This window comes from Varanus komodoensis, unplaced genomic scaffold (assembly GCF_004798865.1).
Source record: "Varanus komodoensis strain SLA01 unplaced genomic scaffold, ASM479886v1 scaffold12, whole genome shotgun sequence".
Classification (NCBI taxonomy): Eukaryota; Metazoa; Chordata; class Lepidosauria; order Squamata; family Varanidae; genus Varanus; species Varanus komodoensis.
In genome coordinates this window covers 7,152,182-7,169,134 of record NW_025335349.1, presented here as the reverse complement: position 1 = coordinate 7,169,134, position 16,953 = coordinate 7,152,182, and the positions used below count along the sequence as shown (strand labels likewise).

The 16,953-nt window shown below is 40.6% G+C and overlaps 1 protein-coding gene across 1 annotated transcript in view; it reads right to left on the bottom strand.

Annotated features, from left to right (window-relative positions):
- Positions 1–9,407: 9,407 nt before the first annotated feature.
- LOC123019010 (regulating synaptic membrane exocytosis protein 1-like) overlaps positions 9,408–16,953 on the bottom strand; it is an 85,485-nt gene continuing 77,939 nt past the window's right edge. The window contains exons 2-3 of the mRNA XM_044421447.1: positions 14,753–14,966; positions 9,408–9,461 (exon numbers count right to left, since the gene is read on the bottom strand). Of these exons, the coding sequence (XP_044277382.1) occupies positions 9,408–9,461; positions 14,753–14,966 (268 nt within the window). The remainder of the gene's footprint in view (positions 9,462–14,752; positions 14,967–16,953) is intronic.

Here is a 16,953-nt window from a genome sequence, read left to right as displayed (position 1 = left end):
CCATTGCTCCTTATGGCACTGCTACTGCTTTTCCCAAGGCAGGCAGCAGGCCAGTGAGCAAGCAGGATGGGCAGCTCCTGCTCCTCCTCCTCCATAGCAATGCTGCCTGGGCCAAAGCGAAATTTGGCTCCTGGGGGTTCTTGTACGGGGGTGCCAGCCCCCTGGCAGGTGTCAAACCTTCCCCACCCTTGAGGCTAGCCATGGGGTGTTCTCTGGCTGAGGAAATCTCAAAGAATAAACCTTTATTTTACCATTTCTCATCCTGCAACATTCTTGGCCAAATTGTCGATTTTACCCTGGCCCCTTTCTTCCCTCCCCCACAAAAGCTGAGTGCTATCATTTGTTAACTGATCCTGTCTCTGCAAGTATATACCAATCTCCAACACTCATCCAGGCTTGGCTTTGATTGTCCTATCAATATAGAGCTGGTGTAATATTGAGGGCTATTATATGATTACAGGCAGGGTTAATGTTATCCCCCTGATCCAGGACAGGTCTTCCTTCGAAGACACAATGCACACAAGTCTTCTGACAGCAGGTGGCACCACACAGAAAAAAGAATTAAATAAATCCAGGAGAGCCAGGATCTCTGGAAGAACCCATGTTGTTCAAGGGAGATGGTGCAAGTTCTACTGTGTGAGAGAAGAAAGGGGGAGCACAGCTGGTTGCTTTAATATGTAGGACAAAACCAAGTTTGGCAGGGTACGAAGCACTTTTGACCAACAACTTAATGGAACAGAAACAGGGAATGTGAGTGTGCAGGTGTGGGCAAGTCTCTCCCTCCTGCTTTTCCTCTCCAGCATATATAGAAGAGAACACAGAAGCACATCCCTTTTATTTATTGGTTACAGTGCAACATAATTCAGAGCAGCCTTCTCCTCAAGATGTGGAAGCACCTGCCCATGTAACGAGTTGAATCCAGCCTGAAGCATTCCTTCCTTCCTTCCCTTTCAGAAAAGATTCTGACTCCACCCTCAGAGTGGCTCCTGTTGCTTGAGGGTGTGACAGCAAGGAAGCCAGACACTTCCAAATTCACTGCTACCACTGTCAACAGACAGGGTCAAGAACCTCCTTCCACATTGCCTCTTCCCCCAGCTCTGAAATCTCTCCCTTCTTTTCCAAGTTGAGCTGGAAAAGAAGGGAGGATCTTCAATAGGAAACCTTAACCTGCAAGGCCATTTGCTCTGCCTTTCCCCCTATTCCTCAGAATTGGACAAATCTGTCTGAGTAGACCAGCCTTTCCCAGTCTTGTGCCTTCCAGACATGCTTGGACTACAACTTCCGCTATTCCTAATAAATGGCCCCGCTGGATGGGAATTCTGGGAGTTGCAGTCCAAATGTCTCTGAAGGCCACCAGGTTGGGGAAGGCTGGATTAGACCATAATGGCAGTGTGCCCCCAAAGGTGCCCATCCAGGTGCTGTGCTCCTACCATTTTTAATTAATTTTTTAATTAACACAGTGCTGTGAAATAGGTTTCTGTTGGTGCTGAAAAGTGTGGATTCACAGGAATTGTTTATTATGTTAGTGCTATGACTCCATTCTGCCTTGTACATTAGTAAATGTGGAACCAAAGCAAAAACTAAATTAAAAATTGACAAGGCCCTGCCTCCAAGTAGCTTATAAAATAATATACATAATGGGGGTGAAACAAAGGTTAGCAGCAGTGAATGGAAATGCAGACAAAGACAAAAAACATAGTTTGAAGTGACATTTATACAAAATCAGCAGGCAATAATAATTTGAAGAAGTAAAATTAGACTGAAATTGTATTTGCAGTTTTTAAAGACTAAGACATACTCTTTTGTAGTAATAATATATTAAAGTCATGACCTTGAACAGCAAAATACAAACAGTGACCTCAAACTTAAAGGAATCAAAGGGAAGAAAGGGAAGTGTTGCATTTGTACCCTTTAAAAATGTCCAGTACTAGACGCATTAGATCTTTGCTGCTGTTCACTTGATAATTTCATTTCAATCATGGCTAAATAACACATAGGCCTTGTTCACGCTATCACTGCAGCCCACCGTGGCCTATGGCTTCACATGCCCAAACTCGGTGAGGATAGATTACTGGCACACTTAAAAAACCACCTACAACCCTAAAATAGTCCATTGGACCATTGCTTCCTATTAACCACCAGTAATTAGAAAATAGTAGTGTGCAAGCACATTTTACCAAATATCTAGACATGATACTCAGGAGCAATGGAATAAAACCAAGATTTCATAATGGGCCACTACAGAACAGATTAAAAAGAAAAGAATCATATATTTCACAATTCATTTAATCTGTTTTAAAACTAGCAGAGAAGCATTTAAGGCACCTACATTTTCTTCTTGGAGTCAAAGTTATACTTTGACAACAGGTTTTTCCAATAATACAAATGTAACTTGCAAAGCTGTTACATTTGTATTATTGCTAAACTGATATCATGGAGTTGGGACTCAGCAAAGCTTGGAAATAAGCTTCAGATAAGTTTTATCATGGCTTGTTAGATGTTGTATTTTTCCTCTGGTATATATATGACTGTGTGCTAAACTTTCAGCACTGTTCTGGGACCAAGAGGTGTGATAGGCAGATGGGGAAAAATGGACTGTTCTATCAGGGCTTCAGAAAAATTGAGACAACCTTCAGTTGCTTTCTGCTTACCCCCACAGCTTTGCACTCTCTTTCTCTCTGACTTGCAAATGCAGTGCTGCTTCTCTCCTCCCCGCCTGTCAACTGCAAGAATTAAGTTTGTGGTATCTTTGCAAGCCTTTTCAACAAGCAGATGTAAAAACAAATGTACCTTAAAAGTTCATTGCCCTGCCCATAGCCCCTTCCCAACACCTCCATTTCTTCTGCAACTGTATTTGTGTGCAACCCAAGCTCAAGCATGTGCCCCAACTTTGACGAACACGTTTCGCAGAAATGCCAAGATAGCATTCCCTTGTAAGTGAACGGGGTTCTAGTACAGAACTCCATTACAGAACATATGGTCCAATAAACATGTTAGACTAGCATAGCTTTTCTTCTGGATAATTTCATGGCCCAAACGAAACTGAGGTAGCACAAAGGCATATTCACTGTCAGATACTACCAGCAGTGAATTTAAACACTGCCTTCCTGTTTTGACAGACTACTTCAGAGAAGGAACCAGGCTGAAATGGACACTTTGAAGAACAACTTGTTTGCTAAGATTGGCCAAGAACAGCAGCACTTATCTTGCTGACTATCTCAGTTAAAGTTAAAGACACTATGTCACCTATTACACTTTGATGATACTCTCAAGTATTACACTAGAAAATAATGTTATTGTTATTATCATGCAGAGTGGAGGAAGTGTCTTCTCTCTTGGCTTATTTATTTATTATATTTCTAAGCTGCCCAATAGTTGAAGCACACTGAGCAGTTCATAACAATGTAAAACAATTTAAAATGTATGAAATACAGCATAAAATTTGAATAGTTGACTACAATATAAAGTAAAAGTGAGAACTAGAATAAAACCTCAATGCAGTACATGGATTTAACATACAATGCAGAATTTAAAACAGACCGAAGCTAAAATTCATAGGAAAATTCCTGGGAAAATAGGAAGATCTTCACCTGGTACCAGAAAGAATACAACACAGGTTAACAGGCAAACCTCCCTGGAAAGTTCATTCCATAGTCCAGGTATCACAACAGAAACAGTCCTCTTTCTAATAGATATCCACCTAACTTAGTTGACAGGAGCTCCTTGAGAAGGATTGCTAAGAAAGATCTTAGGATCTGGGTAGGTATATATTGGAGAAGATGATTCTTCCTGTAACCTGGCCCCAAGCGGTTTAGGGCTTTGAATGTTAATACAAGCACTTTGACTCAGTTCTGGCATGGACTGGCAGCCAGTGTAGATGGTAAAGTACTGGCTTAATATGATCATGCTAGCCAGACCCTAGTAACAACTGCTTTGCACCAGCTGAACTTCCTGGACCACTTTCCAAGACAGCACCACTTATAGTGCAGAAATCCAGTTAAGAGGTTGCCATAGCATGGATGACTTTAGCTAGGCTATCCCTGCCCAGATAAGGACATGCCTAATAAATCAGGCTAAAATGATAAAAGGTGCATCATGTCACCAATTCCACCTGTGCCTCTACTGACTGACCTGGATCCAAGAGCATCCCCAATCCCTATTCTTTAGGGGGAATGCAACTCCTTCCAGAACTAGTTGAATATCACTCCTCTGGACAGGTGAACCAGCCGCTAGCAACAGATCAGTCTTTTCTGGATTGAATCACAATCCAGTACTTTATCCTGTCCATTACCATGGCCAGGCACTGATTCAGAAGAGCCTCTGCCTCATCTGAATTCAATGAGAGAGAGAGAGAGAGAGAGAGAGAGAGAGAGAGAGAGAGAGAGCGCGCGCGCGCGCGCGCGTGCGCGCGCGCACATATTGATGTCACCTCAATTTATACCTCTAGGTAACTTCCCCCAGTGGATTCATATAGGTGACCCTGGGGAACCCTTAGCGTGATTGCCAAGGCACAAACCAGTCATCTTCCATCACCACCTTCTGGAATTGGCCATCTAAGTAGGAGCAGAACCACTGCAACACAATGCCTCCAACTCCCAGCCCTGACAGCCTAACCAAAAGGCTGTTGATGTCAAAGGCTGCTAGGTGCTTCAAGGAATCAAAAAGGCCACCCTCTCCTAAGAAAGGTCATCCAAAAGGGTGAACAAGGTAGATTCTGTTCCAAAACCAGGGCTGAAGCCTGACTGAAATTGGACTAGATAATCCTTTTCATCCAGGAGTGCTTGGAGTTAAGTGACAATTACCCATTCAAGCTCTTTGCCCAGGAAGGGAATTTTGACTACTGGTTTAATATGATCCCAGCCCAGGTTAAACTTTTTAGAAGTGGTCTAATTGGCATCTCTTTTAAAGAGACTGGCACCATTCACTCTCCCGAGATGTTTATGACCTCCTGGACAAGTCTCACATCTCCTCCTGATTGGAAAGAATAAGCTATGGAGGGCAAGGGTCAAGCAACAGGTGGTTGACCACCTGTTGACCCAACTTGGCCAAGCACCTTGTTCACATCCTTGGGCCTCAACAACTGGAATTCATTCAATAAAGCTAAACCAGACTGTGCTCTGGTCAGCTCTACTAATGGAACTGCCTTAATTGTGGTATCCAATTAATGATGAACCTGAGCAACCTTGTCTTCAAGAACTTGTCCCACTGTGCTACTGAAGCTTCTGTCATTTCTCTCCCTGCCCCAGACTGCAGCAGGATACAAACCACTCAGAATCACTCTGCTTTCAAAGGCAGCCTCATGTATAACAGACCTGTATAATTTCATGGCCAACAAAGAGGCTGAGCCACTTCAACAACCAGCTAGTTTTTGCCTGGCTGAAACTAGAAAAAGTAAGAATGCATGGGTATCACAATCCTCTTATCCTGGCCCACTGTCAAGTGATATTGGTGGCACCAGTCTCTAAAACGAGCTGGACAATTAGTCTCGTCTTGCTGTGCAGGTTTCATTGTATGGGGCCTGAATTGGTGTTGTTGTGGGATTATCACTGACTATACATGATGTTGGTCTTGATAACACAATTGTACACTAAGTTAAAATGTCCAAAAACAAATAGAAAAACAGACACAGGAGAGACAGCTGAGCTACTAAGTTGAAGTGCACATATGTTAGAAAAGAAACACAACATACATCAAGAAACAGGCCTACAGAGCTTACACCAAGCCTTCAAAACTAGTGATCTGAGCACAGCTTAACACCAACTATGTCCCATGCAAGTATCCTTGTTTTTGCAGTCTTGATCAGAGATGAAACACGAATCCCCAGTTTACTGAGCCCCCAACAAACATGAGTCACAATTGAGTTACCCTGGAGAGCTAGGAATATAGGAAACTGCTTTTCCGTGAGTGTTCTCTACACTGTATTGTTTACACTGATGGTCAGTATTTCTCTAGGCTTTTGAATAAGGGCTCATTCACACATACCAGAGATTGAACTTGGTATGTTTTGGCAAACAAAGCATAAGCTCTACAACCAAGATATGTCCATTCCTCTGAAGGTAGGCTATTATTCATTTTTAAACCACTACTGGCCTGATGTAAGTCTATCTTTCTTTTACTATTGCTGTCAGGAATATGCAATATAAACCATTGCCCAAATATACAGTTTGTTAACATTTCATAAATCTAAGAGAAGATATGACTGCCAAGTCCAATCCTTGAATGGATTTTTTTAAAGCAAAGCCTGGAAGCATCAAAGCTTTTCCTACAGCCTTTCTTAGTATTTGTTTGACTATCTGTAAAACCTGGAACTAATAAAATATTTTAGATAAATGCAACACAAAGATATAGATCAACAAAAAACCACAGCACAAAACGAATGTTTCTAGATACTATAAAGACATGTATAAAATGCACTCAGCAAAGTATCTTTTATCTAGGACACAGTGGTGCTAAAAATACACAGTTTTAATCCTGGATGAGGATTAAAGTTCTTTGTAACAGAAAAGAGAGAGAAAGATTACATCCATTCCTATTCATCACTTTGTTTGCTAGAAATTATTCTGCTATTTGTTAGTTTTCATTGTCTAAAAAGAAATGCCTCACTCTAAAATTTCTAGCAAGCAAGAGTAATTGAAAAACTCAACTCCTCCTCCATTTATTCATCTATATCATATGCTTGCAAATGTCATGCACAAGCATGTAAGATATACAAAGCCTTTTTTTTCTTTTTTCAAGGAGAGAGAAGTGGCTCTTCTTCATATAGACTGAAGGATGAAATACTTGTTAGTACACAAGCTCAATGCAGAATTTCTCTGATCTCATCATGCTATATCATCTGCACAAAGTACAGATAGTTTACTAAAGATCAAATTGACTCTCTGTAGTACCTTTCACTGTCTTTAGTTATATGGCCCAGTTTTGCCAAATCAACCAAGCAAGAAAACCGCCCTCCAAAGCCATTTGGCTAGCAAAAGGTGCATGTATGCCATAGTGGTGTACAACTGAAAGTCTGACCAACTGTATGCTTTGCTTCACCACTGCGTCTGTGCAGTGTATGAAGCTAAACACATTTAGAAACAAATGAGATACTTGATCAAATCCAAAAAGGTGCTTACTATGCAGTTTCCCTTTTAAACGTTGCACTTCTCACTATGCAAGTTTGTGTTTTCCAGAGAAAAGAACTGATCAATGACAAGGGTCTGTTGCTGATCTTGAGAATTAAGACATTGACTGTAGGGGGGATAAGATGATAATCATTTGGCATTTGAATTTGTGGGGGAGGGTTCTTTTTTTTTCTTGGATGCTTTCATCTGAAATCCCATGTCAAACACAGCTCCTATGGTAGTTTCTCAGGAGGCCCTGTAACTGAATACCGCCTCTCAAGACATCAAAACTACATTGAACATTTGGGGAGTTCTGTACTAAATAGTGTCAAATAGCACATTTTGCTAGAAATTAGTGGTTTGACAAGAGGTTTTCAGTGATGACACCTACCTGATCTGGATTAGTCAAATATAATTGCCAAATGTAAAGGAAGAAGACTGGTGGAAAAATGAAAAAGCAGACCCGTTTTGATTGCTAGCTGAATCAGGGTTCCATACAAACTAAATTTAATTTCATCTGAAAAATTATCACCAGTGGTTATTAACTCCTTGCAGATAGCAAAGTATGTTGACTAGGATACCTTAGTGGAGCAACACATGCATTTTTCTCTTACAGTGGGATTCTATTTCCACCCTGTTCCCCTTACTCCACCACCATAACTTGTGCTCCATTCAGAACAATTTCTAAAGTTCTGCCAAGATTTGGTAATGTTTTATTATGGCCAGAGGCTGCATTCTAGAAGGAAAAGGCCCCAAAGCTCTGCTGATAAGGCTGAACTTCTGTTCTGGCAGAAATCCCCATACAGTCATTTGGATCCTGGTTCTAGCTGAGCTTGTTTCCTACTGGTTGCTTTTGACAAAGCACTCTATTAATTCTGTTTCACTGGCAACCCAATCTTAAGCATGTTTACCTAAATGATAAATTGTACCAAATGCAATAGGAATTACTTTCTGATATGCATGCTTAGGACAGTACCCCAAGTTACACTTTTGTATTTTTTTCATGTTTCAAATTCAAATACCTGAGTAATCCAAAAATATTTCATCTTTAACTGCCAAGATGCATTTTATACAGGAAGAGTCACTATCATGCATAGGTTAACTGCCAGTTTCTATGTTTGCCCAATACATATTGCTAAGATTATTAATATACTATTTTCTGATCCAGGAAGTGTACTTGCGACTCTTCGGGTGTTTTGGACTACAGCTCCCATGGACCCTCACTGTTAGCTATGCTGGCTAGAACTCTTGGGAGATGTAGGCAAAAACATCTGGAAGCTCTCAAGTATAACACCCTCATAATCTGAGACAAATTGCTATGCTGACTGAATCAGATTATCCAACAGAAAAGTACAATGTTACTTGATCAGTATCTAAATATTTTAATGCAAGAGAGGTGATGCAGACCTTTGTGACAAAACCTTACGTTCTTTGGGCATTTGTCGGGGACTCCTGGGTGAAACTATGAGTAAAGAAAGTCCAGATGCCTGAAAAAAGCTTGTTCACCATATTCTCCTACAATCTGTGGTCTCAGGGAAATGTTAATATATTCTAAAGCAGTGGCAACCTATACTGTACACTCCAGATGTTAGACTGTAACTCCCATTAAGACCTAGCCAGTATCACCAATAGTGAAGGATTATAGGAGCCGTAACCTAGAATTGGTCTAGAGTACAAACTCAACTTCTTTGACATTTTAGTATTCTCTTAACATTTTAAATATGATTTTTCCAGTCAAATGCATGCATATTGGAAACAGATTTTTAAAAATCAGCATGCATGTAATGTTTACAGAGTGAACTTAGAGATTCATATACAGTCTTTCTTTTAAAAAATAGCCTTATAATATATACCAGAAAATACACAATAAAAATAACATCCATGAACTAATAATTTTAATATCCATATACTTGATTTTCATAAAATGTAAATCATATAACAGAGAGTAAAGAAATTAACTCAGATATACCTCAAATCCACACAAAACTAACTGACCACTATTCCCTGTCAGTCAATATATCAATTTATTGCATTGCTTTTCCATGTAATGAAATTATAGTAGCTTTCTTCCTTCAAATGTATATTCTGTATGGTTTTTGGTTGACCTGCCATTAAAGCTACAATAGAAAAACTGTTTAGCTTCCCTATTTTTTTATTTTTGATACTTAAATCCTTAGTTTAATATTTGGATATTACCAGCTGCAAACAATATGAGAATGTAACTAGTTTGTTTCCACTGAATAACTAAAAAAAAACAGTCAAACATTTCACATTAATTAGTTTCAAAAATGTTTAGTAACATTATTAATAATAATAATAATAATATGAAGAAACATGGATTCTAACCACTTTGTCCTCCTTTAGGAAAGCATCCAGGGAAGCAGAGAAAGAAGAAAAATATAGAGGAAAGAGAAAAAAGAAAAAGGAGGAAACGCATTAATAGGCAGATATAAATAATATAATTCTAGCATTTTTGTAAACATAAGATTTGAAATTAAAATACTTGCAAAACCACATGCATAGAGTCACGATATATAAGAAACACAGACTAATGGCAAATTAATTTCAAAACATATTTAGTGCTAAACTTTTCATCCTCTGCCTTCATCAGCAGCTGCAATCTTAAATGGATACCATGGTACTAGTTTGGAAATGCAATGAAAATTCCCAGTTAGAAAAACAGAGATGTGAGTGGTGTAAGACTTGTGAGATGTGCTCTGAACAAAAAAAGGATGCTGACAATATGCTTGGCAATAAGGAAAGCTACTGGATCTACAGGCTCAGAATTTTAGGCCTGGTTCACACGACGCAATAACCTACCATGAGCAACCAGCCATTGCTGTGTCAACCGAACCCAGACCATCTTCATCAGGGTGACATGTTTTTCTCAATAAGTCAGCCTGTTTTCCTTTACTTATTTTCCATGCAAACCATCATGAGATTTTTAATGACTGATCGTATAAGTTATAAATAAATATAAAATGAAATGAAATGAAATGAAATGAAATAAAATAAAATAAAATAAAGACCAGCTAGCTGTAAATCCTCTGTGCTCCACTAAAAATAAGTAGGCTTCAATTTTCCATCTTTCTGAGCATCTAGTGTATCAGGACAGTGAAAAGCTTAGGGGCACTAGGACCTATCGGAAAACACATATTCCTTCGAGGATCACAGTGCCAAGGGTGAGAGAAAATCTCTATTCCATCTTAGCTTTGAATTCACAGCTAGAATTTTTACAGCTGTCAAAACAAAAGATTGAGATCCTCTCTGGGTCCATGTTCTTGTTTGGCAACTGCTGCATTCTGACAGCAGGTACCCCCCGGACAATACCAAGGTGAAGCTTCCCTGTGGAAATGCCCACACAAGCATCTCTAGAATTGCACAAGTACAGCCACAACAAAATGAAACTTTGCACTCATTAAAGGGGGAATGACATAAACCACTGGACACTTTGGAGGGGTTGCTTGTGCACTTTGGAAGAGCTATCAGTGGCTGCCAGAGACTGAAAAATGATACAGTTCCTGGGGAAAAATGGAAAAAAAGAAGGGGAAAGCAATAGGATCCCATAATGGCTCCTAACCAAGACTGTCTGGAGTTGCAAAGTCCCCTGGGATGCCAGCTGGTGGATGAAGGGGGAAGGAGGGGAATCACAATCCACAATGAGCCTAATCATTTGTCAGGCACACCATAGGTTGTTCTCACAACAACCCATCCACCCTGGCTTATTGCAAACAAACAAACAGTAACTCACCCATCCTGGCTTATTATGTTGCACAAACTTTTCCTTATTCCGTTTGGCCATAATTTTAAGGACAATTCATAAGCTTTATACTAGTCACACCTCTGTTTTCCTTTTTCTTAAGAATTTCAAAATGCCGCTCTTGGTATTTATTTAACATCACAGCCATTGATGAAAGCAGAAGCCATTTTTGCATGAAATTTATTTTGGAATTACTCCATTGTTAATCTACCTAACTTTTACAAATACACACACAATCACAGATACTTGAAGGGTTTTTAGTAGAAAATAAAAAAGTACAGTGGAACAGATACGTAAGGATTCAGCTCTCCAGTTCTGATAGCTCAGCTGGAAATCAAAAGCTCCATATAAAAAGCCACCATGTCACTGAGACTTTTCTTAGCATTCTTCCTGCTGTATCCTGATACTCAAAAAGCTGATCCTCAAAGTCAAGAACCCTCAGAAATAGGCTTGTCATGGCACGAGGACAATGAGAAAATGGGCAATTCACACGTGCTTCCATGGAAGCACATTTCACTGACTGAGCAGGGAGTGGCGTTGGGTCCCAGCCAGTGACTTTCAAAGGACCTAGGACTGCATGCTATTTTAAAGAAGGTATGATTGGATTTGGTGGGCTTTCTGTCAGCACAATGTCACACAGGGACAATGCTAAGACAAATAGTCCCAGTCCCTTGTCTGACATAGGACTAGCCAGATACTGTAGTCCCAATAGGCCCAACTCCCAAATGTAAGTGTGATGCCTATCTTTATGCTACCATTTGTCCTGGACCTTCACTGGTGCTGACTGCAAGCCTTTCCTTAGCTTCTAAATAAATAAATGCAGGGACGTGGACTTTCAGCCTGTGGGTCTGATACAGCCTGCAAGGTTTCCTATCCATCCCATGAGCTCTTCTTTCAGCAGATGTGACACAGGTGAAGTAGTAGGCTGTCCTCAGCTTTACCCAGAATGTGCCTTCCCCACTAGGGAGGACACACTGTGGGGAAGACATCCCAGCACAGGCCAGGATGTTGCACTGCTTTGCCTACATCACAGTGCAACCAAGCAGACACCGTTGATACAGACGCTGGAGTGGTCCTCCAGCACCTGCCTCCATCAGTGCACCTGATCTGTGCTGGACCGATCCCCAGCCAAACAAAGCCCATGCGCAGCAAAGCCTGCCTCGAACTTGCTGGAGGCACAGCCAGCATTGGTTGGGTTCTAGATGACTTCATAGTGTGGGCTCTGTGGGCATCCCTTGGCTGTCAGGGCCAGATGGCAGAGGGTCACTCACCCCACATCTCAAAACTCTCCCCCCATCCTGCTTAACCTGACATATCTGCCTTCCTGTCCAGAGATTCAAAGATCAATAGGACTGAGTTGTGGACATTTGTAAGAGCACACCATAAAAAGGTCATTGCAGGTATGTTAATTGGCAATCCTTATTTTCAGGACATTTTAATTTCTGGTCCAGAATTTCTGGTCCAGAGTCAACAACTGGGAGGCTCCGTTGGCCTAAACTGCCTGCCTTTGTTCTTTCTATGTTGGTCACTTGCATTGCATCACTATACAAATTCCCCAAAGTTGCACCTAACTAGTTCTGGTGCTTTTAGAGACATCTGATAGGCACACCTCCTAATCAAAGATGCCTCTGAAGCCTCTTCATCATCACAAAGGACTATGGGAAATCCTTTCACTATGTATTAGGAGGGCCATGTGCCTTATTTTCTAGCATGGAGCTACACCATTCCTGTCCTCCTTAATGCCAGTGAGGCCCAAGCTGGGGGCTCTGATCCTGCGGAAGCCTGCTGAGGAGAGCCTAGGCCTTAAAGGGTGATGCAGTAGGCCAGTGCCACTTCAGAGAAAGATGGTGCCTGCGTAGATGTAACCTTTCATAATGCCATGAACTAAAAGTGATCATGTTTTCATGTAGTGGCAATACTATTATATTTTAACCACCCAGAAAGCTTTGGCTGTGGGGCTGCATAGAAATAAATAAATATTGGTTTATTGATTTATTGACTTACATTGCAAACTAACCAGTAACCAAGGTTCTTTGAGCACCACACACATTAAAAACATAAAATATGAGATACTGATAAAACAAGGACAGTAAGCACATCAAATAAAAGCAACATAAAAAATAAAAAGTAAAAGCAACATAAAACCACTGGCACAATAAAACCACATGTGGAACAAGAATGTTGTCCCTGCTCCTCTAGCGCACTGTCCCCGTGTGTTACAGGGACGTGGGCAATTGCACCGCATCACCTGCATGGGTCCTACAGATCAGTGACACCATCACGTATCATCTAGAGGCGCTAATGCGCTACAGCAGGGCTGTGGAAACGTTTCCGCTCCAGGCCACCATGCAAAATGGGAAGTGCCTGAGGGGAGCACCCTCCATGTGTGAGAAGGGTCAAAGGCCAGGTGTGCCGGCCAGGCCTGAAAAAGGCCATTTTCAGCATACCCAGGAGTAAGCAAGGCAAGCCTTCCAGATGTCCTCTTAAAACACAGCAGCCTGCAGAAGTCACACGGGACAAGGAGCATCCTAACAGTCTGGTGCAGAATGTAGACTGTTCAGTTTGTATGTGGTCTGAATGCAGTGAAAAGTCATTCCAATTTATAATTTATTGGAGTAAAGTTGCTAGAGCTTTAATTTAGATACAGAAAAGAAATTCATGGGCACAATGATACTACTGTGATTCAGGCAAATATTTTATGTACTTCTGGGCTTAGGGTTTTCTCTCTCTTTCACAGCAGAAATACACACATACTCCAGCTAAATGCACCTGGCCAGCCATCTTGATTTAACCGCTGAATTCAATGGTATGTTCAGCAATCATTTGGCCAACTATTTATAGACTAAACCTGGAGATACATCAATAATTATGACAACAAATGGCAGAACTTCGATGTGCGTGCAACACTGACATGCAGACTTTCGCCTTCACACATTCCCCTGCTTGCTTCCACTGCCCATTGCAGAAGAGGACTGGCCAAATCACCAGCAACTGAGGAGCAGAGAGTGCAGGCGGCTTGGTCTGGTCCAAAAGGGAAGCTTCCACATACGAGAATGCACTGAAGACCAGCTGTCTCCAGTTGTAGCCTCTGAAGTGTGGAAGTTTTTTTCTCCTATAGAGAACACCCATATCCAAGAGCTGTTACCAGAAGCAAATTGGCTCCCTGACCCCAGTCATTACTGGAGGAAATACAAATTCCCCATTGGATGTTGTAGCATTTGAATACAATCTGTGCTTTCCTATACAATGAGCTGCTAACTGGATGTTAATTCCTGAATCTCATTCTGGTTTTGTTTCAGAATTGAGATCCAAACACACACAAATAACTTTTCCTTACTTACTTTTGTGCTACATAACCTTTAGCAGAATAGTGCAAATAGCACTTTCAGAATTAGATGTGCATTTTCAGTGCTCTAAAAAAATCACTGAAATTGTTTAGCTACAGAAGTCAGATTGGAAGGTCACAGGATTGTCCAAAGAACCCATAAATGACTCATTTACAAAAGGCTTCCAATGTTAATCCTATGTACAGGAGACATATAGAAATGAAGACGACTCTAAGTACTACTAACACTGGATGTTATCCAGTGCAAGCAAGTAACACCACTTTTACCAATATTATTAATTAGCTGTTACATAAGACTACAGAAAGCTGTTAAGATGGTATAAATCAGAATATATTGTCTATATTTTGTTAATAAGATTTCACACACATGTACAAACAATATGGATTGAGGAAATGGAGAAGAAACATTAAAAATTGACAAAGTGAGGAAATACAAGGGGATAAGGAAAGCCAGTTTATGGAGATAGAAAAGTGCACATCAAACAAAGTATGCTCCAGAAATGGAATTAACTGTGCTTTGTTTACATGCAATAGAAAACTTACATTGTTTGATCGCAGGGAAACACGGCCTCCACATCTGGCACAAAACTTTGTCCGGCAGTAGGAGCATAAATGGCCACAACCATCGGCAAACTTAGTTTTGTGACAGATTCCACACGTCGGGGCATCATCTTTGTGTTCTCCTTGGTAACGGCGGGATTCCTCACCTATTTTTCGTACTTGCTCTTTGTAACTTTCAAATTGTTGGTGCAATCTTCTGTAAGGAAAATAAAACTTTTTATAGCAAGAGCACTAGCTCAGGTTTACTTATTGAATGCATAGCATTGATACTTTAGCATATCTTTCCAATGCACCACATCAAAACACTGAGCAAGTGTCACATTGTTTTTCTGCCACACTCATCACATTCTAACTTCTAGGAAATTTAGAAGTCCATTGCTTGTCATTCCTAAATTTACTCAGTTCTACTCATTACTACTTTCAATAGAAGATTTCAGTTTCTTTTGACATTGTTCATAAGCATTCTGTCATTATTTTGCATATAATATTTTCCAGTGAAAGTTGTCCTATATACTACATATCACACCTGCCACTAAGTCAAACAAAACAGAAAACGTAAACAATTATCATAAATTCTTGGCTTAACTCCATAGTCCTCACTTATACTAAAACAAACCAGTACTTCAGTGGAATAACTTGTACTCCTTCATCAATAACTGGCCAGACTGAGGAAGAGAATCAGGCCTTGAAGCCATATCAGCAGAATTTAAGTGAGATTGGACCCTTTAGATCACCAATGGCCCAATTACAATATGCAGGTGTAACACTCCAAATTTGATTGAAGTAGTGGCACCAGGGTGGGAGTATTTCATCATTTCATCCTAACTATTTTTTTCCTTTGGACCTGCCATTAGCCTCAGTGAAGGGAAATGTATTGTGTTCGCTTGTTTATCGCTAACGGGCACAAACTTGGTTTAGAAAAATATCTTAGCAGGAAATGATTAAACACATGCACTCTCCTCTAGCACCAGTGATCCATTCCAATTTGGTCAAACATATGCTTTGAAGTAAAAATACATTTCAAAAATTAGGCATTTGGCCTGAGATCTTAAGCTCTGCAGAACTTCTGCCAGCAATTCTTTCCTGAGCTTGTGACCCTGATGGGGCTGGGCATAAGGAATAGTCAGCAGGTCTGCAGAACTCATGGTGTGAGCACAGCAGTGCCTTGCAATAACAGCAGATGTGGAGCTCTAAACCCTACAGATTCAATCTAAGCATGCATCTGATGTGCTTCTCGATGGGTTGCTGCTCCTCATCAGCTTTTGTACAACAGCTCCGTCCCCGCTCTTATTCATACCTACTAAATATAAAATATTGGGTTCCCATAAATAGGGACCTTAAGAAGCAAGCAACACAGCCACTTCCCTTTGATGAATACTTCTTTACATATACCACCTCCATCCCATTAGAAAGGCATTCCATTCCGTTCTTTAAACTCAAATTGTAGTCAACCAAAATCTCATGCAAGGAAAGGTTTCCAACGCTAGTGCCTTATACTAATTTGTCCAGCAGATGGCACCAGAGATTTTCATATCACCTAGACCTTACTTGTTTGGTTTTAAGAAAACTTTGGGATAATAATAGCCTAATCTTTTGTTACAGACATCCCTTGGTAATTATAAGAAAATATGTTGCAAGAAGTTGGCAGTGCCAACTTGTATGAGGAGGAGAACAGAATATATATTTATTCATGTGCTTGCTCAGCTTAAGGCCTGCAGAAACCTCAAATTGGTGTGCTATTTCAAAAGCACTTTGCAGTAGTGTGCAAATTATGGTATCTGCTCACAAGGGCCTATTCAGATCACCTCTTCACCACAAGTATTCTCAGATCTTGACAAGCAGAGTAACTGGCCACAAGCATGATTTACAATCAAATACTTTGTTCACGTCATTCATCATATTTAGAGAAAGGACCATCTTTGCATATTTTCCTTATCTCTAATGTTTTATCAAATATATTGAAATAAATGTTCCTATATATATTCAGGCTACACCTAAGAGTGGGAGAGGAAGTGGGTGGAAGAGGGAGTGATAGAGGGAATGAAGGGTCCATTTGGTGGGAAAGTATTTTAGGGTGTAAGCCTGCACACGTTTAGACAGAGCAAAGCCCTACAGCTCTCGGCATGCCCAGCCAGCCTGTCTCTTTCTCGAGGAGCTCCAAAAGCCATGGACCGCTCAAGAGA